The sequence below is a fragment of the Scatophagus argus genome, chromosome 19, assembly GCF_020382885.2.
Source record: "Scatophagus argus isolate fScaArg1 chromosome 19, fScaArg1.pri, whole genome shotgun sequence".
Lineage (NCBI taxonomy): Eukaryota > Metazoa > Chordata > Actinopteri > Scatophagidae > Scatophagus > Scatophagus argus.
The window spans coordinates 17528959-17556947 of record NC_058511.1 but is presented as its reverse complement, the minus strand read 5'-3'; the positions used below and the strand labels follow the sequence as shown (position 1 = coordinate 17556947).

At 40.8% G+C, this 27989-nt stretch overlaps 1 protein-coding gene across 2 annotated transcripts in view; it reads left to right on the top strand.

The window, feature by feature from the left end:
- The window catches only part of LOC124050229 (neurexin-3b), a 279720-nt gene that overhangs the window by 224716 nt on the left and 27015 nt on the right, over positions 1-27989 (top strand). For both annotated transcript variants that reach the window (XM_046372542.1, XM_046372543.1), the window contains exons 18-20: positions 12765-12936; positions 21499-21588; positions 23311-23621. In XM_046372542.1, the coding sequence (XP_046228498.1) occupies positions 12765-12936; positions 21499-21588; positions 23311-23621 (573 nt within the window). The remainder of the gene's footprint in view (positions 1-12764; positions 12937-21498; positions 21589-23310; positions 23622-27989) is intronic.

Sequence of the window (27989 nt, the reverse complement as noted above, 5' to 3'; positions counted from 1 at the left end):
TCATCTGACAGTTTTAGTTGCTTAGCTGATTCAAATTATTAATACAAAATATGATCAGCTAATAAATTATCATGTGTTATTATAGACCAGCTACCCAACATTATTTAAAGTAGTTACAGTTAGCTCCAGCTTAAAAGTGATGCATATACATCCATAGTTATGATCTAATGATAAAATATAAGTGACTGTAAAATCAGCCTTTCTGATTAATAAGTCCTTTTAGTTTATTGCTTTACTGGTGGCTTTTACTTATTTCCACACTGTGGTATTGCTAGGTTTACTGAAGAAAAAAGTTCTGAGTACTTCTTTGGCCACTGAGACTCTCTGTGTCCAACTTGGCTCAGAGTGTCCACAGCATCTGGCAGAGAGAAGATGGCAGCACTTAGCTTCCACACAGCTTTGGAGAAAGAAGAAGGAGATGTCGAGCTGGGAGGTGAAAAGAAAGAGTGAATAATGTTTGCTCTGCTGTGGTGAACACAGATGGGGAAGGAAGCAGCAGGAGGTATTGTTTTCATTCCCTTTCTCAGTCTCTCCTCCTTTCACTCTGTTGCAGATTGTTTAGGTCTTAAGAGAAGGCCAGACCAGCCATCTGAACTGTCCGTCACCCTTTTAATTTTTGGGTTTTGATTGAGATTATGCACACCAGAGTCCACGCATGAATAATCATTCTATCTCCCCTAATTCCTTTGGAGTACCGTTTGCTCGCTCAACATTAGCAAAGGGAAAATTGCCTTTGAAAGCCTCCACAGTTAAACATGTTTTTGTCAGGCTGCACCGCTCTTTGTCTCTTTTTCTGCAGCTTAGTCTTTAATATAAAGCAAACTTTGGCCAGGCTGCGAAGGCACGCTTGAAGGAAGGCCTAAAGAAAAATTGAATTCGGTTTAAAAAGGAAACCTATTCCAGATCAGGACAGTTTTCTCCTTTGAGTTCATCTTCTGTCACACACATCGAAATTGACATCTCAGTGTGCATGTTCTCCTTCCCACCTCTTCCAGAGACAGCCTTCAGTGCGAACGCTTCTGCAGACTTTTGAGCAGTCAAGGTGGCAGATGCTGATTATGGCGGCATGCATGTGTACGTGTGTCCGTTTGACGCAGCGATCCGAGCCTCCTGCAGTCTTGTTTGTGAGTAGCAACACAGGCCAACCTGGGACAGGCCTTGAGAGTCACTGTGACATTTAAAAAGCAACCTCCCACTGCCTCACAAGATAGACAGTATATTTGTCACTTTCTTTGGCTCTCTATTCCCTGCCCTCTGTAAACCTCTATGTAGTTATCTCTTAACAAAAATACTGTTATGCATGTGCACAAAAAATTTGGCATCACGTCGCTCATGACTGCGCACACACCGCAATTGCATTTAGCAGCACGCGCTTCCCACCCTTGCAATTAGAACCCATAAAAAGCCAGATAAAAGCACCATGACAAACGCTTCAACTTCTTTGATCGTGCACTCCGACATGCTTACAGTGGGCGGCAAGCATTAGCAGGCATGCAAGGCTCCCAACATGCAAGAAGACATCGGCATAGGCAGGAGCCCCTGATTAACGTTAATGGCGTTTTTCAGAATTAGATCGGCATCTCCTTGCATTCCAATCACCTAGATTTCATGCCTCCTCTCTGCAGGCAGCCCTGGTAATTGTGAGAGAAGAGAGCTGCAATGAGTGCTATCTGCTGAGCCTTTGATATGCACTTATCTTTTAGCAGTTTTACATTATGGAAAAGAAAATTGCCTTTAAAAATGTGTGGTGCTTTATTACTTTTTGGGCCAATTAATTTAATGGAAAATAATGCCTTTTTGAAATAGCAAGAAAAAAATAATTATGGAATAATTGACAAGGAAGAACAAGCATGCAGGGAGGATGAAAGTAGACGTGAATGGAAATTTTACTATTATTTTGTGGGTCATAACTTTTACTCGGTAATCTTTTTCAGACAGTCCTCATGGTTGTAACACCTCCAGACATATAGGGAAGACTGTGTTTGATGACAGCTTGCCCTGAAAGTGTCCAAAGCATACAAGAAGTAGGGCACTCGCCTCAACGTTCCTTGAAGTGGGAGAGACACCGACCTAGATTTCCTCCTGTTTATTCAGCCATTTTAGGTGCTGGCTATTCATGTCTCTATTCCAGTGCTCCCCTTTTCCTCTCTCTGTATTTTCTACTCCAGAATATGGCTACTTTTGTTTGTTTGCTTGCTTGTTCTCCCTTGTTCTTTCTTGCTGTCTGGTGTGCCCTCTGTCCATATCACCTCAATCTCAGAACATACATGAAAGTGACTCTAAACGGCAGTGACACATTTAGACAGCTGCTGAGATACCCCCCGCTGTTTAGCAGCTTGGGGTCTGATAGCTTGACTTATCTCAAAAAAACTCTGGTGTAGCCCACACTTTTTTTCTACCACAAACAATCATCTTATCTCATTTACACAATCCAGTGTTTATCCCATGCTGATAACTTGAATACAATATTCCTCAGTAATAGGGTAAAGCCTAACAATCAGTCAACACTCAGCTGCTTCAAAAACTTCAACAGAACTCATCATCGTCCTTATACATTCTAGGGAGCTTGGTGCGGTTCTGGTTGATTTAACACATCTCTAATGCACCGAATGTGGTCATGAATTGGAAATGAATACATGCAAAGTGAGACTTGGACTGCCGACCAGTATCAAGCTGACATTGACAGCCATGCACACAGAGATGGCATATGTTGCCCAGTTTGACTTCTGAACCATCACCACAGGAGAGTTTTGCCTCCACTGCTGCATTATGACAATTCGGGTATTCTCCCATACAGACGTGCACAGATCACAGATTATATCTGCCAAGGTTACAGCATGGTATTGGACCTGCCAAAAAATTTGATGTGATACTTTATTGTAGTGATGCATCAATGCTTAAGTAGAAGTTTTAACTTCAATACATATTGTTTGGTAGGTCAGTCCAGAAGATTAGTCCTTGCCCTTTGGTAAGGATAAATTTGAGGGTTAATAAAAAAGGAATGTTTTCTGCTACACAAATTTGTATTTACATTTTTTGAGTATATAATTTGACCTCATCGCACTCTGATCAGACATTTAAGTGAAACCATCAGAGGAGGGTTAAACATGACAAGGGACTTTTTTTGTCGGGGTGATAAGCCTAAAAGGTTGGGTTCCACTGGTTTTATCTTTAAAAATGTTGTGCATTTCTTTAAGAAGTGCAAAATGGAAGCACCTCATACATGTGCTTGGAACAGTACTTAAGGAAATATACTTAGCTGTTTTCCACCACAGATGACAAATGGCTGTGATATAAGTTTATGTTGGGTATGTTTGGTTTATGTTGCTCTTACAGGTTTTGTTTTGTGCAACTTTCACAAGTCCCTCTAATAAATCTCCATTATAACTGTGTTTATAGCAAATTTATCTTCTTACTAAATCATAATCTCTTGGAGCAATTACACTGGCAACTGGTGCAAATTTAAACAGCAGCAAACGGTATCTTCAGTACTTAGTGGGAGGGAACGACCCACGAATTGATATTATCACAGAGATACTTCGCGGATCTGAAACTAAATGAATCTCAAATCAAAATAAAATGAATCTCCTCTTCAGTAGACTATCAGAGACAGAAATGGAAAGAAGAAAAGAAAAGAGAGTGGGGTTGGGACCAGAGTGCCTAATGCACTCCATTCTCACTTAATCATTTCTCTTCACTTGTCCTCATAGTTTCTCTTCTCCTATATTTTTTCTTCACCTGCACTCTCCTCCTGTGAGTCTTTTCTCTGTCTTTTCATTTCGGTTTCTCTACCTTCATCCCCGACACCTCAGCAGGCGAGGTGGAGGGTAGAGTCTTGATTCCAGACAGACTAGCAACAGGCCACTTATCCCACTACTACCAGCATGTTTCAGGGCCATCCAGCTAGCTTTAGCATCAATTTTGGCAACTGTCACCCCACCCAACCCTGGCAGCAGAACAAAGAATCATCTCCTGTGATTGGGGAACAAGCTCTCCCTCCCCTCTTTTACTTCACTTTACCCTCCATGATCTAGACCTGACAAGGCCAGCGAGGGATCAGAACACTGTCTACTGTAGATGCCAGCCATTAGCATTAGCATTTTAACACCTGTTCCCAGGCACGTGGGTGTTAGCACTTCTAATTTTAATGCATCGTGCAGAGACAACATTGGACAAACAAGGGCTGTGTCAAAATAAAAAAATAACCATCTGTGTGTGTCTGTGTGTGTTCACATGCCCGTTTGTGTGTTTACGTTCAGCCCGTCTGTTTGTGACTGGAAGTGCATGCCCAGAATAGTATGTGAATATAAACAGATGGATGAGAAGCTTCATCTTTCTGTCTCTCTCACTCAGTGAACTGTTTCAAGCTTTGCTCGACGTGTTTATGGCCACCGCGCACAAGACTAAAGAGCAACTCCGTCCATCCCATTTTATTAAAAAAGAGTCACTGTGGCACGGCTTCCCCCTTAGTAATCATCATAGGATTTGTTAATTGGGATGATGGGTAGCTGTCTGAAAAAGCCACTGTCAAGGGGTTTATTTTTGTTCCTTTTCTGCATCCATGCCTCTCTGTGTGGTTCCGCTTTGCATCTTACCCAGACCTGATAGGGATAGCATGCAAAATACAGAGGGCAGCTCTTCAAACGAGCTGAAATCTTTTGTGTGTCTATTCAAATAATTTCACCCCGTGACTCTTTACCAAGCAGCTGCAGCGATGCATGAGACTGTGACTGAAGATGCTCTCTATGGGACAACACACTGAAAGGTCAAAGATATAATCTTTTTTTCTTTTTTTTTTTTGCATGTACATCAGTACAGCATGTTTTTTTTTCATTCATTTTTAATTGAACACTTCGTTCAATTTATTCTTTTCTCTTTTTTGGGGGGGGGGGGGGGGGGGGGGGCAGCAGGTAGTCTTTGTGCAGATGCAGACTTTAAAAACTTGTTAATTTCAGAAAAAATGAGGGGAGCAAAGAAAGTGGAATGAATTGTGTCCCCGCTTGATTTATTGTGCACTGGTTTCATTCTGGAGCTACCAAATAGAAAGCGCTTGAATTCAGCAGCACATTAAATTAAATATCTGCCGAACAGATTCTAATTTGATCACCAAGCTGTTTCAATTTCATTAGCCTAGTCCCTAATGGACTTTCACAGCATATTATTCCATCTAGCACAAATCCCATTCATTGGCTCTTTTTTTTTTTTTCAAAATGAGCCCCCTGGTGCTCGAGGAGCATGTGGCCCAACATGGTGCAGACTAAGGTCACACTACACCTGCTTTTTTCTTTAATAGATGCCGTGTGTGTGTGTGTGTGTGTGGTGACTGAGGACTTTGCTTTTGCATATGGTCCGATTGCATGTTGTTGGCCGTAGACTGTGCTCCATACTGGTGCAAATGTAATGTAGCAGCAGGTCACGCAGATGAAAATTTGTGGTGGGCGTTTTACCATGTTTTTGCCATTCAGCGAGCTTGTAATTATGCAGTATGCATTATAATACTTTTAGCTGTGTTGTATGGTATTCTGATCATAAGCAGAGTTAAAGCAACACTCAGCACCTTCGAATGGAACTGCTTTCTAGAAATGGTGGCTTTTTTTCTTCCAGTTGCCAACCTATAATAACATGTTGAAAAAAAGTAATGTCTGGTTATGTATTTTATGAAGGCTGATAATTATATGGAAGTTGGAAAGCAAATAGCTACTGCTTGTAGTCCTTTTTTGTGTGAAAACTTAATAATATAGCTTGAATGTATTGAATTGGTCTTATTAAATGTACAATAATATATTTTCAGCAACAATTGAACCAAATTTACTAATTTGAAAATCAAACACAAAATAAAATACAGAACCCAAATCTCTCAAACATGGCAAAAGAGATTCTTGGTTTTATATGTCATGTGTCAAACAATGCAGATATGTGCAGTGAAATGTTGACCGCTACACAATTTAAATTCAAAGAGTAGAAAGAAAATTAAAATTCTGATGTGACAATATCTCTGGTGTGTAGGCAGGCTATGGATTTTTCAGGACATTAAAAATATAAAACGTACTGTTGTGAAATGCTGCTCGACAATGAAGTGCAAATGATTCATAGAATCGATGTGCTTAACAGGGCCAAGTCAGAGGTCAGAGAACAGGGTTAACCACCTTGATGGACTGACAGAAAAAGCTTTTATTTTTTGAGTGACAATATATTAAAGTTAAAACATATTAAATATTGGTTCTTGAGATTAGCTACAAATTCATTTGCATTGCAGGTCACAGCAAAGGTTCTTTGAGGGACATAGACTTTACTGAGACAATGCAGCCAAGGCTCACGCAGTTTAGTATAGTAGTGATGATTAGGATCAGTGCAGTGTCAGTATTCTAAGTTCCAAAAGGCTGAAAGTGATAGTGTAGTGCCGGAGAGGACTTTGCGGTAACATTGATAAATGTTTTCACCAAGCCGTTTGCCATTAGTGTCAGGGCAAGTTACAGCCACAAGAGTGGACAAACAGGAAATAGAGAAAGAGTGGGCGTAAATAATTGATAAGGCTGACCCGGCGCGATTCATATTCTGTGGCAGAGGATCAAAGAGCGAGCCTCAGAGTTTGACATTGAGCCCAAGTGCAGGAGTCAAAGCCATTACCTTCCTCTGCTGCTCGTGTTTATATTAAAAATGCAATGACTCTTCCTCTTCAGTCTGGGCTAACACTAGCTGGCACTCCTGGGCATTAACCAACTGGCTAATGGACTCACTGGTATTACCCTGGCAATTACTTACAGTCGCACTAAGTAAAGCAAGGTGGAAGCCATTTTGTTCCTGTCCATTCGATGAAGCTGTTCCTGGCTCTCTCAGGTGTGAAATATAGCCTGTGTTAGACCTCTGGGTTCTTTTAGGTGTGATCAATATTTCAGAGGCACCAAGCCTCTGCGCCTTGTATCCTCCTACATCGCCTCTCACAACAGCTCTGCAGCCGATTACGATCGTCTGAACGAACCTTTGAGCTAATTAATGATTAATAGAATTTCACAGTTTTCGGAGGGATGTTTATTTGAATAGTGCATTAAGATTGTCAATGTACAAAGCACGGAGTCCTGCAGCCTCTGTGTTTAATATGAGAAAGTAAAACCATGTCTGCAGTGTTTTATTCAGTCCCATTGTCAAGCATATCTTTCCAAACTTAGAGCCTTTTTGTGGCTCTTGTCTGTCAGCAGCACTTTGCATGCATCACTGGTGTGAACAGCTGCATTTACATTAAACTTTGCTTTATTTTTGACCTTTTCAACCTTTCTTCTTTTTCAAGATTTTATGTTTCCTTTCATAATTATATTGAAAATGACCAATTTCATTATCCAGCCATGCAGATGGTTTTGGTTTATTTTCACAAGTTTTTGGGGTATCCATCTTTGAGATTCTGCTTCAAAACTAATATCACAGAGGAGAATGAAATTTGTTTTGCAGTGCTCACAACATTGAAAAATTACATTTAAAAGTCACTTTTTTTTTTCTCAGAATCAATGGCCTTGTTACTCTGTGTAATCCACAGAAGTCTCTGCGCCAGGTTTTCCAAGAAACAATGCTCTATCAAAGAAATAGCCCCCATGAAACCTCCTGACAGTGTGTTCTGTGGATTATCCAAAGTAAGAGGAACATTGTTTTTGGTAAGACACATTGCCATTCAAGTTCATTCAACCAGTAAGACACATTGCCATTCAAGTTCATTCAACCATTGTATTCCATACTGTGAACACAACAAATTATGGTATATGGCTGGTGAAATATATTTTTTTTTTATGGTTAACAAATCCCATGAAAAGACCAAAATCAGTAATACATTAGTCTGTTTTTTTCAGGACTTCACTGCCTCGTGTGTGGAAGTTCACATCATATCCACTTGTTCTACTGAAGATGTTAATTTTTAAAAATGGACGACGAATTTATAGGTGCATATTGAAAGAGTGGTAAAACAGGGCACTGCAATTTTAAGTAAGTTAAGGATTATGTCTATCAGTACAACAGTGTGGCTACTCGATGTGTTTTTAATAGACAACAATAGAACTCTGTGGCACGGGTACATAAGGTATCTTTGCTTTCTGATACATTACAAATCCTTGCAAGATCAGTTTATTGTTAGTTTTGGTCTTTTAAATGTCACCAGATCTCTACTTGAAAATCAGTTTAACTCCATCAAATCTGGGTGTCTTAACAATCTGCACAACGAGATGCTTATAGAAGCAAGAGACAAAGTATGCTTTCTGTAATCTTGGGCGAACCAACTGTTTACCCACTCAACCGGAAAGCTGACTGACTGTGTGACTATAGCAGGACAAATCTTCTTATTATCCAAAGGTTTGATTCAGTGATTCACAACTTGTTTGGTTGTATGCATTGGTTATTTGCTTTGTACGACCGATCCATTTAAAATTCTTTGAAGTGGAGACATTATTTCTGTATATAGGCCTTTCGCTCTCACCAATAGCATTACAAGACCACAGCAAATATGCTGTGCTCTTGCCAAGCTTAGGGCCTGTCGAGCTGTCAGGACATTCTGTACATGAAGAAATGACCTGTGCACAGACACATAAACCCCTTCCTGACAGCCCCTAACATCCTACCCTTTAGCAAATTTCCATCTCTAGAGCCTGATGCGCACACGAACAAGACAGCTACAAATCATTGCGCTGTCTATGAGTTATCACTGTCAATTACTGACGATAAATGACTTTGGCACTGTGAAGGCCAGGTGCATCAATCCACCATCTCTCACGTTGTCCTAGCATGTCCACTTTATTGATTCTGCTTCCTCTGCTTCCATGATCCAGTTTTGATGGCCTCTGACCACAAAAGCTAACTTGAGCACTGATGTCAGATGAAAGGGTGGATATGTAACCCAAACTCCCACCTTGGGACATGTTCACATTCTTGATATCAGATCTTCCTCCCTCCCAACTCAGTCACCCCACTACAACCACACTGTGTCCGTACCAGATTTCAATCAAGTTTTGATTGCAATATAATACCTTTTGTGCGTGTGTGTTGGGGAAGAGGGGAAGGGGGGCAGGGCCGGGGCAGGTCAGTACTCCCACTTTAATAACCTGCTTTGACCCTAAAGTGCTTTCAACGCATCTCTTTTTATATAGAATATCTGGTGCATAACCACATAGATGTATCCATTTCTTTCTCTGTCTCTGTACCTTTTTTTTGTCAGGTGGTTTTCTTCCCAGTGGTGCTATATGGGCTATACAAATAAAGTTGACAAAGATGTGCTGAAGTGTGAATTCCACCCGTTTCATCTCCATAATGTAGCTTTCAGATGTATGTATCTGTCTGGGGCTTTTGGCATGCAGAAGGACCATTCAGTGAGCTGGGGATGGGGTCTATTGTGAGCTGTTTGTCCCCAGTACAGCTGCTGTCCGCTAAAGGTTGTCTGTGATGGCTGTCTGCAGGATCACCCACCACTGCTTGTGAGAGATTCTCTCTCTTTCACTCTGCCTGGGGCGCTGCTTGAGTTGGAGGCATTGATCGGCCCTGAATTGGATTGCGGCAGGTCTGATTACTGATGTCAGTGTGCGCCAGGTCACGTGGGACCACTGGAGCTCCTCGTGCCAAGCCTTGCAAAGAAAAAAAGGGGGGAATTCATTGCTAGCTGCTAGTTGGTATTACATTTATCAGTCTTAGTTACACAGACCGTGAACAATATGCCTGCACATACTGTACACTTAAGTGACGCCCAAACAAACTGCCAAGCTAATTTAATTCTATTCCTATGGAGGTAAAACAGTCAACATCCGTGATTGGCATTGAATAGAGAGTGTAGGAGTGTGTAAGGCTATAAAAGTGCTTTAGCACATCACATCATATCAGTAAATTACCACTTTCTGTACTGTAATGTCGTATTTAGGGTGTTTGCTTTGAGAGTAAATAAGGGCAACTGAATGTTTGGACACTGCTTTGTGTTTTTTGCCGCGTGACACTGAGACAAATATTCTTTAGTGCAAGGTTACACTGTATGACTTTATGTGTGTGTGTGTGTTTCAGTGTCTGTTTGCATTCAAGTGTGTGTAAGTTTGGAAGTGATTCTCCGCACATCATTTGTTTACGCCTGGAATAGTGGCCGTCATCTTTTCCACTAAGAGAACAATAGCCATTTTTCCCCTTTGCTCAGGAGACAATGAAGTGCCTTCCCGCCTCGCAAGCGACAGGCCAATAAAAAATGTAATTGGATCTGTCAATCAAACATTGCTGCAGCACAAGGGTGGGCTGGCAGGTGGGTGGGTGGGTGTGTGGCAGTGGCTGAGGGGTGGGGGTGGGGTAGCTGGACAACAGGAGCAGTGCAGAGAGAGAGAGAGAGAGGGAGAGAGACAGAGTAGGAGACAGACAGGGAGAACTGTACCACTGCAAGACACTACCACACACAGTTCCCTCTCCGCACACTGCCTGGAGGCACTCAGCAACGGTTACATAGGTGTACAATTGTTGTGTTCTGTTGTTTGTTTGTACCAGGGCCAGGGGGGTGACGATCTGTCTTTGTTTGTAGGTATTAGTGGGTCGGTGATGTGGCTTTGATGCGACTACACAGGAGAGCCGGGGCTGCCAGACCCTCTGAAGGTCACCATAGATGTACTAGTGCTGATGTGTCTGTCTGTGCTTTGTATGCGCTCGGGCCGTCAGACATAGTGTTTTTTTCCTACCAGGGAAAGGTCCTGTCATTAGTCAGGAGAGCCAGGATGCTTTAGTAGTATTTTTCACGGTACAACACACACACACACCGAACATCACCTTGTCACATTAAATCATCAAAATATTTGTGCGTGTGATTCACCTTAGCCTGTCTATGTGCATGGATTTTGTGTATTTGCTGCGGGAAAAGCAGTGTCCCTACACTTGTGCACACATGATTTTACTGTATGCATTTTCCTGTTGCACCAAGTTTTAATGACAGCTACTTAAATTAAGAGCCCATTTACAGCCTCTCTGACAGAGACGTTAAGTGCACATTCAAATACTCTGTTCGCCTGCCTCCCACTCTGGGCCCGTACCTTGGCTTTTAAGAGATGGCTTTCTCGTGTCTTTGGTGGCATTCTTTTTCCATTATTAGGTAAGCTTGAGATTGTTACAGAGGAGAGCCGCTCTGCCGTTCTTTACCTTATGGTCTCAAGCACACTGTAATGTCTTGCTGTATCTCTTTTTATGAATAGGCAAAAGATGTTTTGAGTGTAAGCGAGGCCGTGATTACGGTGCAGGTCTTCAGACTGCCTCGACAGGTGAATGGATACTCGGGATAACTTCCCACTACCTTAAAAAGCAGGACCTTTCTGCTGGATGCACTGTACTGGCCCCTTGCTTTTACAAAAATTGGATCCTAATATAGAGAAATGAAAAGAGAGCTGTCAGCTCTGTTCCAATGTTTTCTGGGTGCTCTACTTGAGGAGTAGAAATGTAGGGACAAACTTAATTTAAAAGTAAGTATTTGTTCCTTCTTGATCTCGCATGTATTCCTTTTCATAAATACAGCCGAAATGCAGAGTAAATGAATTCAGCAAAATGTGTTGTCGGAGAACAAATCTTAAAGTCCAAGGGCCTGCCGGCACCAATAAAATGACACACTTCATTTATTACTGCACACTGCAGCTTGCTATAATTGTCTGGTGGCATAGTATTATTATATTCTTCGACTCAGAGAATATTTGAAAATGTACAAGCATGAGGGACTGTAAGTATAGCTTGGCCTTATTAAGTGCTCTTCTATGGTATTAAGAGCCTGTAATATCAAATAGTGATCTGCAGGTTTAAGCAGTGTGTCATTTAAGTTGTAAGAATCCCTGCAACACTTTCATGCCAATGAACATTGTTAAATCCAGCATGGCACTATCAAGGTGTGTTAGCCAGGGCCAGTGTCTCAGCTGATCAGTTAACAATATGTGTCTGCCCCCTGTGCAAGCCTTTTTAATTTTGGTTTGGTTATGAGAAATGGTCCCCCTGCTTCAGGCTTCTAAAGTAGGTAATTACACTGAGAGATTCCCTGTGGGGGATTAAAACAAATGACACAGAAAACACAGCCTTTCCCCTTCGCCACTTATTCAAGTCCTTCCTCCGCCCTAAAACCTTTTGCTTGTAATGCCTACATGCCCATGAATACGCAAACAGTCACAATAAAACAAACTGGCAGCTCATGAAAATTAGTGGGGTCGAGGGGAGAGGAGTCATGAAATGTTGGGGAAGGACCACGATTTATGGACTCTGTAAAACTGCTTTAGCATTAGCTGCTAAACAAAACATATGGTATTCATGCGGTTTGTAAGAACTGCAGCAAAAGAGGCATCTGTCCTGCCAGTTTTGCAGTGACAGTCTGCAGGGAGTATTACTCATCATTACAATCTCTGCTGGCAGCCTATTTTCATCACATTACAGTGGTATAATGAAGCGTAGCGAGCTAGCGTCCTCAGGTTCTCTGAGTAGTTCAACATTAGCACCAGCCGAGGGCATTCATCCAAGTAGCTCCATTGAACTTTTTACAGTTAGTTTATTGTATAATTAATTAATTACTGCACAGCAATAGGTCAAATCTAGCAGTTCGATTTTCAATTTCAAATTTGTCTAGCTTTGACAGTTGAGAAAGATTTGGTGTGACTTGCTCTTATTGAGAATTAGAGCTCCCTGCATTTGATGGGACTCGCCAATCCAGTAAAGTTTAATGATCAAAGATCTGGATTCATTCTGATATCCCAGAATCATACAACTAACCGTTTTCGCTCTTCTTCTTTTCTTTGTGTCTTTTTCAGGAGCAAGGCAAAATAGGTGTGACGTTCAACATTGGGACAGTGGACATCAGTGTTAAGGAGTCAACCACAGCAGTTAACGATGGCAAATACCATTTGGTCCGATTCACCAGGAATGGGGGGAATGCCACTTTGCAGGTTGACAACTGGCCAGTCAATGAACACTTCCCCACAGGTACTGCCCCTTTTATTCTTTTGTCTAATGACTTTCTGCCACAGTTACAATAAAATTATCATTTTAAAACCACAGGACACCACCTGTTTGTTTAAGCAAAGGGCACCAACAATAAGAAACAAACAAAAAGATTAACTTTCTCCTTATTGTTTTAAGTAAGCAGTCTCTGAAGACTAAGAGACATTCAGTTGCTTGTTAACTGGCACACACACTGCTGCAAACCATGTCTCAAAAAACTCTACTTTCATGCCCTCAAACCTGACTCCACAGGAGAGGAGCACATGAGGCTAGAATCTTTTGTCTTGCAAGAAGCATTAACTGTGCAACATCTGGCCAGTCCATTTCAGGAAAGGGATTAAAAGGCACCAAGAGGCATTTGGTCGTTGGGCATGCAAGGAGAGGGTGGAGGCAGAAACCAAGGGTGGCCTGTTGGCCAGATAAAGCTGCTGCCTGCTTGTATCTCTCATTCCCAGGTCAGCAGAAGCAGCACAGCAGCAGAATACAAATAGGGTCATCAAACGTAGTCTGCTCCATTTGGAGGCCCAGGCTCTCCCCTCATTTGGCACAGAGATGTGCCTCTCAGCTAGCAGGGTGAGAGAGTGAGAAAAGGGTGAGAGAAGGAAGAACGGAAAGGAAAAAATCCTCTCTCTCTTCTGCTTAACAATCCATTAAATTAAGTTGCCTCTCCTGGTCTTTGATACCTGTGTCTCCATGCCTGCCAGCTTAGGAGAGGACACCTTTGTTTTCTTGTTCCCTATTACCAACTCTTCACTTAGTCAAACAGAGCAGACACACGGGGAAGCAACATGGGCGCGAAGTGGCAATTCAGGCAAAGGAGGAGTTGGGATGACAAAAAATAATATGAAGCTTCATTGATCTCTGAGGAAAAATTGTGCCATGGCGGCAAGATATAATTTGATATGAACAAACACTGAATAAACAGACAGTTTTATATAGTTTTACATTACCAGATGAGGAGCAAATGTGAAGAGTAGCTAAAATAGCTTTCTTTCCAAATACTAGGGAGTTCACAAATAGGACTTGATCCCTTTCACTTTTAAGCCCTATGTCTCAGCAGCCCTACAGCATGCTCCGAGTTGCATGCCTTCACCGAGGACAGGGCAGCATCCTCTCCTGGCGTGACCTGGCACGCTGTTTTGGTTTGGTTCAATGCCAGCGCAGGTGATGTTAATCTCTTCTGTCTCTGGCTTTCTTTTGCCGTTGGCTGTCTTTCGCTTTTCTTTGAATAGATAAAGTTAGACGGGTTTCATAACTGCATTTCAGCCACACTTACGCCGAAAAATACGGAGAAATTCCATAACATGTGGCACACAAAATGCACACGAGTGATATCTCCATCACGTACGCAAAAACACTCACTAAAGAAATTGAGTTATTGTGACTGCAGTGTTTAACGGAGATAGTTATCGCATCTCTCCGTATTGCACAAAAGTTTAATTGCGCTTCATCTTTAATGGAAAGTCGTGTCAAGTGCCTCCGGTATCAACGTTCCATTTTTGTTTTCTCCATCTTCTATCAATATGTCTGTCAACATCTATGATCCAAAGCCAGCGTCCATTCAGAAATCACTGCTAAATGGCTGTTAGGTTTGCATCTCAGTTTAAGCAGTGCACATCAGAAAAAAGAAACTCTTTTTAGCTTTGGATTAATTCCAGGTTATCCCATTGAGATTTGTTGCCTTCTCTGTCCACCTGCCATTGTCTTGGAACGGTGTTGAGGTCGAGAGATCGAATGCGTGGTAATTTCTTTTTTTTCTTCTGCACAGGTAATTTGCAGGGCACTCAGTGATAGTAATTCACCAATGATTGATTTTTCTTTCTTTTTTTTTTTCGCCCTCTCTCCCTTGTAAAGACGTTGTCATCTCATGAGTAATTACATGTTAGGGTGCAGACTCATCGACTGCTTTCTTACACTCCAGATGCTTAACTTGAAGGCAGCAGCCGCCATGAGGCTCTCAGGTCGTTCAATAAACAGTTACCGGATCTTGGCATGCGCCCTCTCCTTGGTGTAGAATATGAGAAGACAAAGGTGCTGGTGGATTGCTTGTCATTCAAAGCTGCTTGCAAAATAGTGTGGGGCGTGTGCATTGGACATTTAGATAGCATTGTTTGAAAAACTGGCCCACAAAAGTGTAGAGGCATAGATCTTTAAATGGCATCATAATTTGATTTTAATTATTATTACTAGAACAATGTTGGGTCAAGTTAACACACATTGCCTTCTCAGGAATTACTTCTTAATAGACAATTTCACTTTATTATTAATTGGACCTTATTTTTGCAGTGATTGTTCTTAACAGTTATAATAACATCATATTCATTAAGTGAACTATTGATTATCTGGGAACATAGCGGCATAACTGAAAATTAGTTCGATGAGGCAAGAAGCACAAGCATTCAGATAAACATACAAGTTTTAAACAAAACAAAATTATCACCCAACTCACCATTTAAAAATCCATCAACGTTCTGGTTCATCTTTGACTTAACTGTCAGACGTAATTGTCTGCACACAGTTAGTGATCATTACCAATGTTTCATTTGTGCTTGTATTTCGTCTTAGATGTTTCGACTTGTTTGATAATTTAATTAAACCCATGTAGTTTTCATACTTCACGCAATTACAGCTTCCAATTTAACAATTTCAAAATAAAAGACATACAAAACAATTTGAGGGGCATTAAACTACATAGAACCAAAAAGACTGTCAGACAATTGGAAAATAATCAAACTGAAGATGTTATCACAGTCTTTAGATTTCTGCAGCAAGGACACAAACAAGCACACTGCAAATTTTATAATGTTAAATCAACTCCAAGAGAGTCATTTCTAACACTGCTGAGTAGAGTCCCAAACGCCACCCAATGACTCCAACTCTCTTACACAATCGGCTTCTTTACCGTTAAATTAACTTTTAACAGTGCAAACTGTTAAAATTAACTCTGAGAATTTTGCTGTGCAGGTCATGTTAAATGCAGTACCATGCTCATATAGCCATGCAGCTCAGAGTCACTAATACTGCCAAGTATATGACCATCATGAATGTGGGTCGTCATGTGAAAATGACTTTCCAGGTCATAGGTGAACGGAATGTCTCTGGAGTAGACCTTTGACAGCTTTTCAGATATTGCACTCTACACCTTGGGTAAGTATGGGCACAACCAAAGAAGATATACTAGCAAAGATTAACTGAGTCTAAGCATCAGCTTATACCTTATACCTAAATTAATCTACATTCAAAAAAAGTGTAAAATTTAGAGCAATCCAATTCAACAACAAAGTCATAAATTAGAACTCAAAGATAATAATGTTCAGTTTTGAGATGTTAATGTAATGATTTGTTTATTAAGGTTAGGCTTTACAGTGGACTCCTTTGCATTGACTGAAGTACTTTCTGATCAATCAATATTGACAATAAACATAAAGTTGAATTAACACTTGTTTAAGAGAAGTGTCCTTAAGAGAGTTTGAACAAAAAGTGGCCATTTTAAGCGTTATGTAGCTAGAATATGTGTCAGAGCTCTTGTACTGGATTACATTATTAATGAAACTGGTCACTGTTGTCTTGTTTACAGCCCGCCTGATCGTCTGTCCACATTTTCTGTTTAGTCTTTATTGATGGAGTGACATTTGATTAAGATTTTTTTGTAAACTATTTTTTTTTTTAAACATGCTTTGTAGTGATTATCACAGACACAAGATAAAGCTGCACATTGTAAATATTAAGAGCTGAGACAGAGAAGGACTTCTGCGCCTCTCTTTCACATTCTTCTGTACAACAATATAAGCACACTCATCTCATACAGCAGCATTTCAATCAGGCTGTGGTAGCTTACACGTGCTCAGTGTGTTTGTCAGTGTGTGGGCATCGAATGCATGTGTGTGTTGACTGCTTTGTCTCTCCTTTTCCCTAATTATCTCCCTCCTCTAACAGTGCCCTCTCAGATCTCCATGCTTTTTTGTTCTCAAATTCCTTTATATCCACGTTTCTTATCCTTTTCCATTCGTTGTTCATCAAGGCCGTGCATCTCTCCTGCAGTCTTATGTGCTTTTGTGACAATCCACATTACTGCAGGGGTTTGCCTTTGTTTAGTGAGAGCGTTCTGATTTCCTTATATAACACTCTGAATCCCTGTACTCTTTGATTTTGGATTACATGTCCTTTTTGCGTGAGTTTGAATCTTTTAATCAAAGAATTACTAGACCGAGCCAGGCAGAAATTGTGCATCGCACTTTGCCGGAGTTGGCTGAGGCTCAGGCATTGTCTCAGATAAATGACCACTGGCCTGACTACTCTGCTTGGGCCTCGGGGAAAGTGTATCTGTGTGTGTGCGTTCCATCATTTCTGGTGGGTACAAGAGGGTCGATCATAACAAGAACGGCCTTGTGTTCACTTTCAGACGCACATGCACTCAAACACACAAAGACTTTTATCCATGCGCTGATGCCCACAGTGTTGCGACTCCTGCAACCTGAAACAAACACAATGAGCGGCACCATTTCAAAATATCCGCCAATCTTTGTCTTGAAATGCAGACAAAACAATTTCTCAGGAGCAAGATAAATCCCTATATGTCCCTGGGGCCAAGCATGATTAGCCCTCTCTGAGACACAATCTCTGTCATTCTCACAACTAAGCTGAGTGTAGAAGCCGCCAGTTTAATTCATCCTTTCAGCACCATAAATTTAAGACCAACCTGATAAATGATGAATTTACTCCCTGGCTTTATCTGACGTCTGAGAGAGAATGGAAGGATGATAGAGCTAAAGCGAGCCGGAGAAACAGAGCGACTAGGGTGAATAGAAAAGAAATGCAGACACTGAGGGTATAGAGAAACATGTAATGGAGTAAATGTCGACAAAAGGGAGAAAGCGCTGACATATGGACAGATAGATGGGTAGAGAAGCGGAGAAAAGGAATAAAGAGTGAGTGAAAAGTAGATAAATGGTATCAGAATTGTGACTTCAGCTGAAGAGGCCTGATTCAGCCGAGGAGAGCAAGGAGAGCTGATTGCATTGGGAGAGAGATGGAGAGGAAGAGAATCACAGGGTGCAGATGAAGAAGCAGGGAATCGCTGGATGGATGGCGGGCTGACGAGAAAAGAGGAATAGACAGAAAGTTGGGTAGGTGAATGAATAGCCAGACGGAGAGAGAGAGAAAGAGACAGAGATGAAAGTCAGGTATAGATTGGAAAGGAGGTGGGTGGTGCAGGATATTCATAACCAGGGGCTGCAGCAGCTAGCCATGGAGTGTAGCAGTGGAATGATGATTTTTGGACAGGGCCGCAATATATCAAATGTACTCATCATCCCCAAATGGAGAGAATGCCAGGAGCCTGTCACGGTAGCCATTTTCACAGTTTTGATGCACTCTCAGCGCTGGCCCTGTGATGGAACCCCAGTGAGATTAGTCTGGCAAGCAAACTGGATAGAATGAAGCAACCGACCAGCAGATGACTGTCGCCGTGCCAGTGTTTGTGTTGACTGAATTGCTGCCACCAAAGGGGAAACATTTAGACATTGTTTTGGCTGGGAGAAAGAAAAATGGCGAGGACATGCGTTAGGGCTAAAGGAGACGCACACACACTGTGAATAAACATGCAATCAGCAACAACTTATAAAAAATATAGATCTTTTACAAGTTTAAACGGGTCTGCATTCAGCCACTCAGCTATGCAAATGCATGTTGTAAAATTTGTAATATGCATGAGATGTTCTGAAATTCAGTGTTACAGAATTAAACGGCGGCTGTCCAGTAATGCACATGTAGATGGAGATTAGAAAACATGTTATATGTTAGGAAAAATGCAGCTACAGTATGTTTCAACAGTACACAATACAAATAATGAGGAATCATGATTTTTTTTGTGTGATTTCCACCTTTATATATACAAATAGAAATTAAAGCTCAAGGAAAAAAATCTGTTTTTTTCTCATCATAATTAAATATTAACCTATTAAAAAATTACAATCCAAAATGTGTTGACTGCATGCTGCACTAAAAAGCGCAGTCATCAAACTCATCTCAGTAGAAAAATATTTTTATTTTTTTTATTATTATTATTTTTTTACATTTTTTATATATCTATATATTTCAAAAGACATATAGTGTTTTCAGAATTAGATCACTATGAGAAAGTGGTGATACTATTTCATACACCTTTTAAGACAATCTTTGTACGAATTGATTCATATGCTTGAGATTTAAACCAAACCATTACATAAAAAGCAACTGAACAAAATGTACATATAAAACACTCAAATTACTGTTGTTATTAGTGAAAGGATCTGAGTTGAGTGGAATGTATGAGCCAAAAACAGTAATATAGATTTTAGATTGCACTTAAATGGGCTCTTTGACAGTGACAAAACATCGAACACACAATGCTGTTAAAGTTCCTCTTTGCAGTGCTGAATGGCTGATGAAAATATCTTTCTGCTCAGCTTTGGGAAAAAAAGGCATGGTGATTTTATAATAAACAATAGTGCTTATATTGGCAAGGTCATCCATTCTAGAGTCACCTTTAGAAATTGAAGATCAAACTGACAAACTAGAGAGATTTTCTCATTTCTCATTAGTTGGACAATTAGCTTGTGGTGTATTCATTACAAGGAGACTGTCACCTCATTAATCACCTAGAACAATGTAAGAGCTATACCTGAGTCGACGCCATTAGCAATGCACGGCAAACTTTCACCAGCTTCCCTCAGTTTCAGATGTGAATCCACTCCTGTTGAGTGACAATAAGAGTGACAGATTTTAAGATGTTTCATGTTCTCCCTCCTCTTCAAACTCCTCGCCTTTCTGCCTGTCCCCTGGTTTCGCATACAACCATCATGCCTCCTTCTGTGGCCCTTGTCCAGAGAAGAGTGTATTTGGCTGCCAGCTGAAACCTTCTTGAGATCAAAGCAATGGGGAGGGAGTCCTGCTAGTAGCTGATTAACCTGCTGGCACGCTGCAGACACAGTCCTTTAGCTCCTTGAGCTCCCTTGCAGTCATTTCCAGACTCCATCCCAGCTGGCTATGAACTGAGCTCTTGGCTGGCTTTTCTCTGAATACGAAAGGTAGAAAGGAATGATAAAAAGATAAAGCTGAGAGAAGGAGAGGAAACCAAGACGAGCTTTGGTTTACCTAAGTGCTTTGGAGCTTAAATGTCTTAATGAATCGTTTATTGTAATTGTGGTGCATATGTGTATCAGGTGATAGGGTGGTATGCAACAAATAACTGGACCAAGCAAGAACATAAGTTAAGAAGATTTTTCATTTTCAATCAAGCATGATATCGTAGCCAGAAACCCTGTTGTCACACTATTACTCAGGACGATCACCATGAGTGTGTGTGTGTGTGTGTCTGTATGATGTTGTCAGCTGATAAATCACCTGAGAGAATTCTAACAGCCAAACAGACACAATTCCAGAAGAGCTTTTCTCACAATTATGAAGCCTTGCCCTTTCACTTGTGTTATAAACGATGACGCTCTGGTGCCTTTTTTTTTCCCTCCAAATACCTTCCCACATGGGTATGGAGAGACATCATGGCGTCATTCATAATTCTATACAGGCTTCACAGGCTTTTGTCATACCTCAAAGTGTTGAAAGACAAAGCTGTGCATCTCAATTCTCAGTGTTGCCAGACTCGTGGCACCTTTCAGAGGGAATGCCTCTGCGATTGTCGGACAAAATATTGCATGCTGGCGCACACATAAAGAGACATCCTATCATTTCAGAAATAATACCAAGTACACACACAACATTCCCTGTAAAAAGCTCGCTATTATCAATAATTCCCATATACCTAGAACATGTTAGCCATGGTCTCACAAGGGGAGACTTTAGCAGCTGTGGTGTAGTGTTTTTTTGTTTTTTTTTAACCCAAAAGGCCTCCTACTATGTCAGTAATGATCTCATTTGTATTCATTGTTCTCCTCAAATCTGTGTCACTGTGGGACTTCCCTCCCAATAGGTCTGCAGTACTTGAAATTACCTCTTCTTTCTCTGTTGCTGCCCTGCTTCTCTTGCAAACCTGCTACACAGCTCCTTCCTTCCAAATACGCTACTAAGCTGAATCATTCCTTGGCCCTGGAAATATAAAGCAGGTGGTGTCCAGTGGGAGAATTGTTGCACATTAATTACCCCCAATTTGCTTCAGAGAAAGGCGGTAAATGCATGTCTACCTTTATAACCTCTTGATAGTCTTTCCTCCATCTTTATTGTGTAATATGATGAATGTATTATGGGACTTGTTACGTAGACTGTGATGTATTTTCTGTGGGGGGGTTTTATTGGCTTATTTTTGCAGGTCATGTGCTTATGTACCTTTTAATGGATGGATATTTTGTTAAAGTTAGGTGTGGAGAGTGCTATGCAAATATGAATTTAAAAATTTAAACTAAAGCTACTTGAAAAAAAAAAACATCATAAAGCTTTTATAAATATTTCTAAACAAAGATAAAACTCCTTATAAAACACTGTATAAATGTGTGATGTCTGTTGCTGTTGCCAACTGTTTCAAGCTGTTTGTTAAACTTTCAAACTTTAAAGGCAACAGCGACATTGAGCGCTATCAAATGGCAAATAAGAAAATCCCGTTCAAATATACCCGGCCAGTAGAAGATTGGCTTCAGGAGAAAGGTAAATCTTTACCGAACTTCTAAGAATGTTTTTCTTTCTTTTTCTGTCATTTCATCGGCTTGTTCCCTTTCAACCTCTGCGAATGAATAACCACCCCTTAAACCCTTTAAAAAACAAGTAAAACTAAGCGTTGTTTGTTACTTTTTGTACTTTCCTTTGTTTTTATTTTCTTTTATTTCTTTCCCGTTCTTGTCATTGTCATCTTTTTAAATTTTGTTGAATCATGGTGTCCAGTTAAAGGGACTGGTATATTTATAAAGGATTTTATAAACAGTGAAACAATAAGATTACAAGTATCAAGTGCTCCTAATCTTTTTTTTGTTTTTGTTTTTTCCAAAATTGACTGCGAGATGGTATTATCTATGCTGCAACAGTAGACCGATTGTTTTGAGAGGAGAATTACCTCCCTTGGCTCAAATCCTCTGCAATGTTTGAGAACAAACTAATCAGTGGGCATATCCCCCTGAAAACTTTCCAAACAGCAGGTGCTTTTCCCTGCTCTAATTTATCTGATTGTAGTTAAACACATCGCACGCAATAAAATCCTCACTTGTTTGGTGATGGGGAGCTAATTGGAAACCTTTTTGACGGCAAAGCATCGCAGTGAACCTGCCAAGGTGGACTGCGCCCTGATAGAGTTGTGCTTTTCAGTCACCGAGATTATAAAGTCAGCACCTCGTTTATGTTTAAAACATTTGCGGGGATTAAAAGTGTGCTCCTCATCTTCTTTTGGTGAGTGTTAAATTTTCTTAGCTGGCATAATATCTTTATAAACTTCATTTAAAGTCCATTGCACATAAACATCTTAACCTGATTATAAAGTCCCTTTAACAACCCCTAAAACACAGGCAGGTCTTATAAATGCCATTACTGCTGCATGCATGACTTCATGACTGCTATTTCATTTTCACTTCCGTGATATGAACGTTCTGCTCCTGTCATTCCATACCCAATGTAATTTTATTGAAATTGTGCAAATGCCTCCAGTAAAACAAGCTTACAGTGTTATGTGTTTATAATTATACAAATTAGATTTTTAATTATGATTCCTGTATTGTGAAAGTTTGGGGTATTTTCATTTCATAATTAATGCATGAGCAGTGTGTTTTGACAATGATATTTAGGGTTCTCTTAATGAAATTCACCATGACATGTAGTGAGTGTGTATTGCTTATACGTTATCATAATATGCCAAAGCCTGTATACATATTTATTAATCATTTTACCGCATGCATCCATTGTTTTGTCCAGAGAATAGTAACAGTGCCTGTGGAACACGTTCCAGCTCATTTTTCAAACTCACCTGCACGTGTTTGTTCCTTTACGATATCGCTGCTATAGCTCCATGGTGTCTGTTGTTTTCAGCGTTCGCAGTCTCTTTAAGGGGTGCTTTTTCTTTTTTATTAAGAGCCTTCCTACTGTAGATAACAGTGCATATAGCTGCTGTTTTTATGAACAAAAAGGTGAAATACTTTTTCATAGTAAAAGCATGTTGCATCACCATTGCACACACCATTTCAACTCCATCCACAGTCATTTAATCCAGCAGTAAATTAATAGTGTTAATTGACATTTTTATTGAAGTTTTGCGTTAATGCATCTATTTCCCACTGAAAGTTTAGTTCCTCTTCAAGGTGATGCATGTCAAAGTGACAGCTTCTTATGACAACCTTATGAGTTTTCCATCATAAGCATATTAACCGTTTCTCCCTCCTGCGTCAGGCCGGCAGCTGACAATCTTCAACACTCAGGCCACCATCTCCATCGGTGGAAATGACCGGAAGCGACCATACCAGGGCCAGCTCTCCGGTCTCTACTACAACGGCCTCAAAGTGCTCAACATGGCTGCTGAGGGCCACGTCAACATCAAGGTGAATGGCAGCGTGCGGCTCGTGGGCGACGTGCCGAGTAGCCGAGGCGCAGCTCGCACCACCACCTCGGTGCCGCCGGAGATGTCCACTACCTTTATCGAGACCACCACTACACTGTCCACGACAACCACCCGCAAGCAGCGTTCACCACCAACTATTCAGGTAGGGAAGCCAAGAGAGGAGGAGAGGTGACTATTTATAAGTGTTCTAGTGCTTGCAAAAAAAAAAAAGAAAAAGAGAGAGAGAGAGTTCAGTTCCATGTGAAACTATAGCCAGCAGCTAGTTAGCTTGGCTTAGCATAAAGACTGGAAACAGTACAAAAAACAGAGTAAAAACAGCAATCCATTGTGTCTTGTTTGGTACTAATAACTTCCAGGAAGTCACTGTGCCCGGAAATATCCCAGCTTATAACTCCATCTATCATAGTTTTTACTCTAAAGTGTCAGCATGGATTGAACAAGCAAAATGTAATGTGTTAATTAGTAAGCTTTCATAGTGCACTCATTTATATCATCCTATCTTAACCCTCAGTCATAAAGTAAACAAGCATATGTCCCAAATTGGCAAACTGTGGTGTTCAGGTGCATTTATCCTTATAGGACATCAGAATACCTGCATTCCTGTGGGTGAGTCTCTCGGCTAAATGTTTTGATTTTTTGATTATCAGGGTTAAAAATGGGACAAAGTGAAAAACCTCCAAAAAAAAACCTTGTTCCTCCTCTACTGTTTCATATGTTACCGTGACTTTTTGTGACTGTGTGGGTAGATTGTAGCTGCGCTGCTTTTTTCTCTGCTTGATCAGTCAAGGTCAGGATACTGTATTTCTCATTTTATCAGGGATTGAAGTGCTGCTGTTCATTGAGGTGTGCAAAGCCAGCCTTGCCACTGCTCCTTTTCTCTACATTTCTTGTGTTTCTCTCTCTTTTTCTGTTTCTGTCCATCTCCATCTGTCACTCACTCAATCCAGCCTAACAGAGGCCATTCTCCAATACTTCTTGAGTCCAAGCCAATGAATGTCACTGTTGTGCCAAGAAAATAATCATGCTGCGTGGTCCTTTGACACCCAGAGGACAAATTCAGCCGTTCGTTGTTCATATTAAAGCGATAACTCTCCCTTAGGGGTGAAACAGCGTTGTGGGAGAGGTTGGTTGGTGGATGACAGACAGGGACCACTGTTGTCAGCCTCTTCACCTCAACTAGCGATTGCCTGGTGTGCAGTGATGATGGCCCTTCATGTTAGTGCTGACACTTGTACGTCTCTATCAGTGCAAGTGTGGGAGGAGAGCTAGCTGTTCAAAAGCAGCTAAATACCCAGTGATTTTGACAGGACTGACAAAGAAAGACCTGGTGAAGCGAAGCAGTCCATATCTATTCCGTCTGTGTGTGGCATCAATAATCCGCTGTGATGACGACTGAGCTGAGATACATTACACCACCATCTCCATCAACAAGGTCACATCAGATAAGAAAAAAAGCGTGGATTTGCTAAAATGGCATTTTGTGTCAGAGGCTATTAATATCAAAGTCAATAAAGTTCAGCACGCAGTTAAAGAGCTTTTAGACAAAGCACTCTCCTTTTCAAGGTGAAATGATGAAGCTATACATCTTTTGTCAATACCCAGCATGCGGCTGCTAGATGCCAGATGATGCACTTTGGTAACTTAACAACAAAAATATATATTTTTTATGTTTTTTGGGGGTTTTTTTTTTTTTTTTTTTTTGCCCTCACTAACTTTTCACTTTACTTTTGTATTCCTTCAGAGAGTGTACTTTGTTCATTCTTCTTCCACAACTTCCCATGGCAGCGTCTGCTTTGATTCACACCACTGTGTCACAGAATTTCATTTGCCAAGGCCTTTAATTTTTGCTGTTCCCTAGTTGGCTGTCAAATACTGTGGTGTGAGAGGTACGAACAGGACCTGTACCATTCTGGCAGATTTCTCCACCCCTCAGGGTAGTATAGGAGAGTTGAGGGAGTTCAGCTATCATTAGTGATGTACTGCAGTGCTGAAAGAGAGCCATAGGTATCTGACATGGTGCTGGACTCCAGCATGCAGCTGTTTAAGGAGTAGGGTGTATGTGCGCACGTGTAGACTAAAATGTGTGCACATCTATTTTTTTTTTCTTTTGGTCCATTTTACCAGCACTAGCTGTTTTCTTTTCGTGAGGTGAGAAGTGGCGAATCCCTCGACATCTCAACAGGATCAACAGAATGAGAGACAGGGGTGGGAAATGGAGAGAACCAATCTCACGCTTAATTAATGATAGCTACGACATACTGACACGACCCACGCCTTTCATTTTCTTTTCCCTCTGTCTCTCTTTCCGTCAGTATGTTACGAGGCCGCTCTGTAGGTCAGGTGGTCCACTGGGGGACCAGAAAGTAGTGTAGACAAAAAAAAGAGAGACCTGGTTAATCAAATGGACAAAGAGTAGAGTACTGAGAGATTTACAGGTGATGGTTCAATAGCAATCCATAAAATGATGTCCAATACTGCCTGAGTGCCTAACATTCACTGTAACTGATTTAAATTTGTTTTTGCCACATCACATTTGTTTCTTAATAAATATTATAAATGGTCTGAGACCTTGCATTAGATATGCCAACTAGCTGGCTAATTCTGAACATCACACCCACCCATGATCCTGATCTCTGAGCCGACTCATCATGCTGTGTTCCATCCATTGAGCAGTGGGAACATCTCTTTGATCATGTGCGTCAGAGTTGGGGGGTGACTAACCGTGTAAGCTTTAGCTGCCTGCCCTCCACACACTGGGTATATCCATGGTAATGCGTGCACACAGAAATGCATACATAATGTGAAGATCATGCTCAATATCTGCTCTTCATCAAGCAGGGGAACAACTGAAAAGTTCACCGTGAACAAATCTCACACTCTGCCAAAAGCCCTTTACTTTTCTTCATTCCATCATCATAAATAATAATTACCTCTTTATTGACTTCGCAAGACAGCTAAATAAGGTCTAGAAAGGCATTAATTCAATGGTCAATATATATAAACAAGCATAATGGAAATAAATATTGTCCTGTTATAAACCTATTTGCTTTAAGCTGTGTTTCAGTTTCAGTGTCAAACCCCTGCATGCTTTTTTATCAAGCAGCTTGCTCTCTACCATAGAATAAACAGTCTGACATTAGCTCTTTAAATGACAATTATTTTTTAAGTCACACAGTTAAAATTCTGCTAGTTGCATGGGAGAGTCTCTTATTAAAAGGAAACTGCACCAACCTAACACATTGAAATCTTGTTGAGCATTACTACATTTATGAATAGATTATATATATATATATATATATATATATATATATATTTATATAAAGCCTTTTGTGGCTCCACAACTTAAAGTGATCACTTGAGGCAGTGTCAGTTAGAAGGCTGTAAGTCTGAAAGTGAAACATATCAGGAGTTAGAAATGAGTGACCTCTTTAATCCACTGCTCATCTCTGTTTGTGGCTGCTCAAAGCTACATTAGCCGCTATGAGCATAACACACCTGAATGTCCAAAAGATTTTTGTCAGCTGTCAGGTTGCATCATGGGTAATGTACGCGCCAGATTTTGGCAAGGAAGAGGAATTAGTGAAGCAAAAAAGATGTTGTCTCTGGTTGTGCTGCATCGATTTTGATCCTTTTTTAAACTGTCCATCATTGGTCTGACACTGTCAAAGAAGTGCAATGCTCAATCAGTGCAGTACTCTTCCAAAAGCTCAAATGTGCTCTGTACGCTGCTGTCAAAAAGCAACTTCTACAATAAATGAAACTTGTGTTCCCAAATCTTTCGCATTATAACCCCTCAAAAAGAAATAGTCTTGAGCTCTCTGAGTCTTTCATTGCATTTTTTCATTATTCTTATCCTGTTAGTTACCTCCAGACCGCTTCAGTTTATTTTGTGCCACCTTCAAGGGGTCCGTACACCCTGGTTGGGAGCCATCGATTAAAATAATTCAAAGTTTGAATCAAAATCAATGACTTGGTTCTGGGTTTGCAGTATGCACTGTGCGTGTAGGAGTGCTGCTGTTGTATCGCTGCAAATTCTATGTGTATACCCCATGTTTTCTCTTCGGCTCTGTTGACTGGCAATCCAAATGATGAATGATAGAAATGTCTATTTTACACACACACTCGTAACCTAGAATGTTTGGAAGCTCCCCTGATGAGCAATTACAACAAAACCGAGCTTCATATATGAACTGGAGATAAAAAGAAAAAAAAACAACAACAAAGTGACAGTGAACTAATACAGGTAGTAGCTGTTATGCTATCTAGGTCCTTCAGCTCCACAGAATTCTGGCTGAAGCAAAGAACGTATTTTATGCTTGCTGGTTTGATGTGGATATTCGTTTTGGGAACACTCATTTATGCAAGGCTCTCTATCATGGGAGATCAACGTCTCTCGTACTCAATTAACTCGCGCTGCTGGCCTGAGATGTTTGGGAACAATTAGGAAAGGAGGCTGCAATCTAGAGTACCGTGGGGGGAAAACAGCTGAGGGAGAGACTCTGAAAGTGAT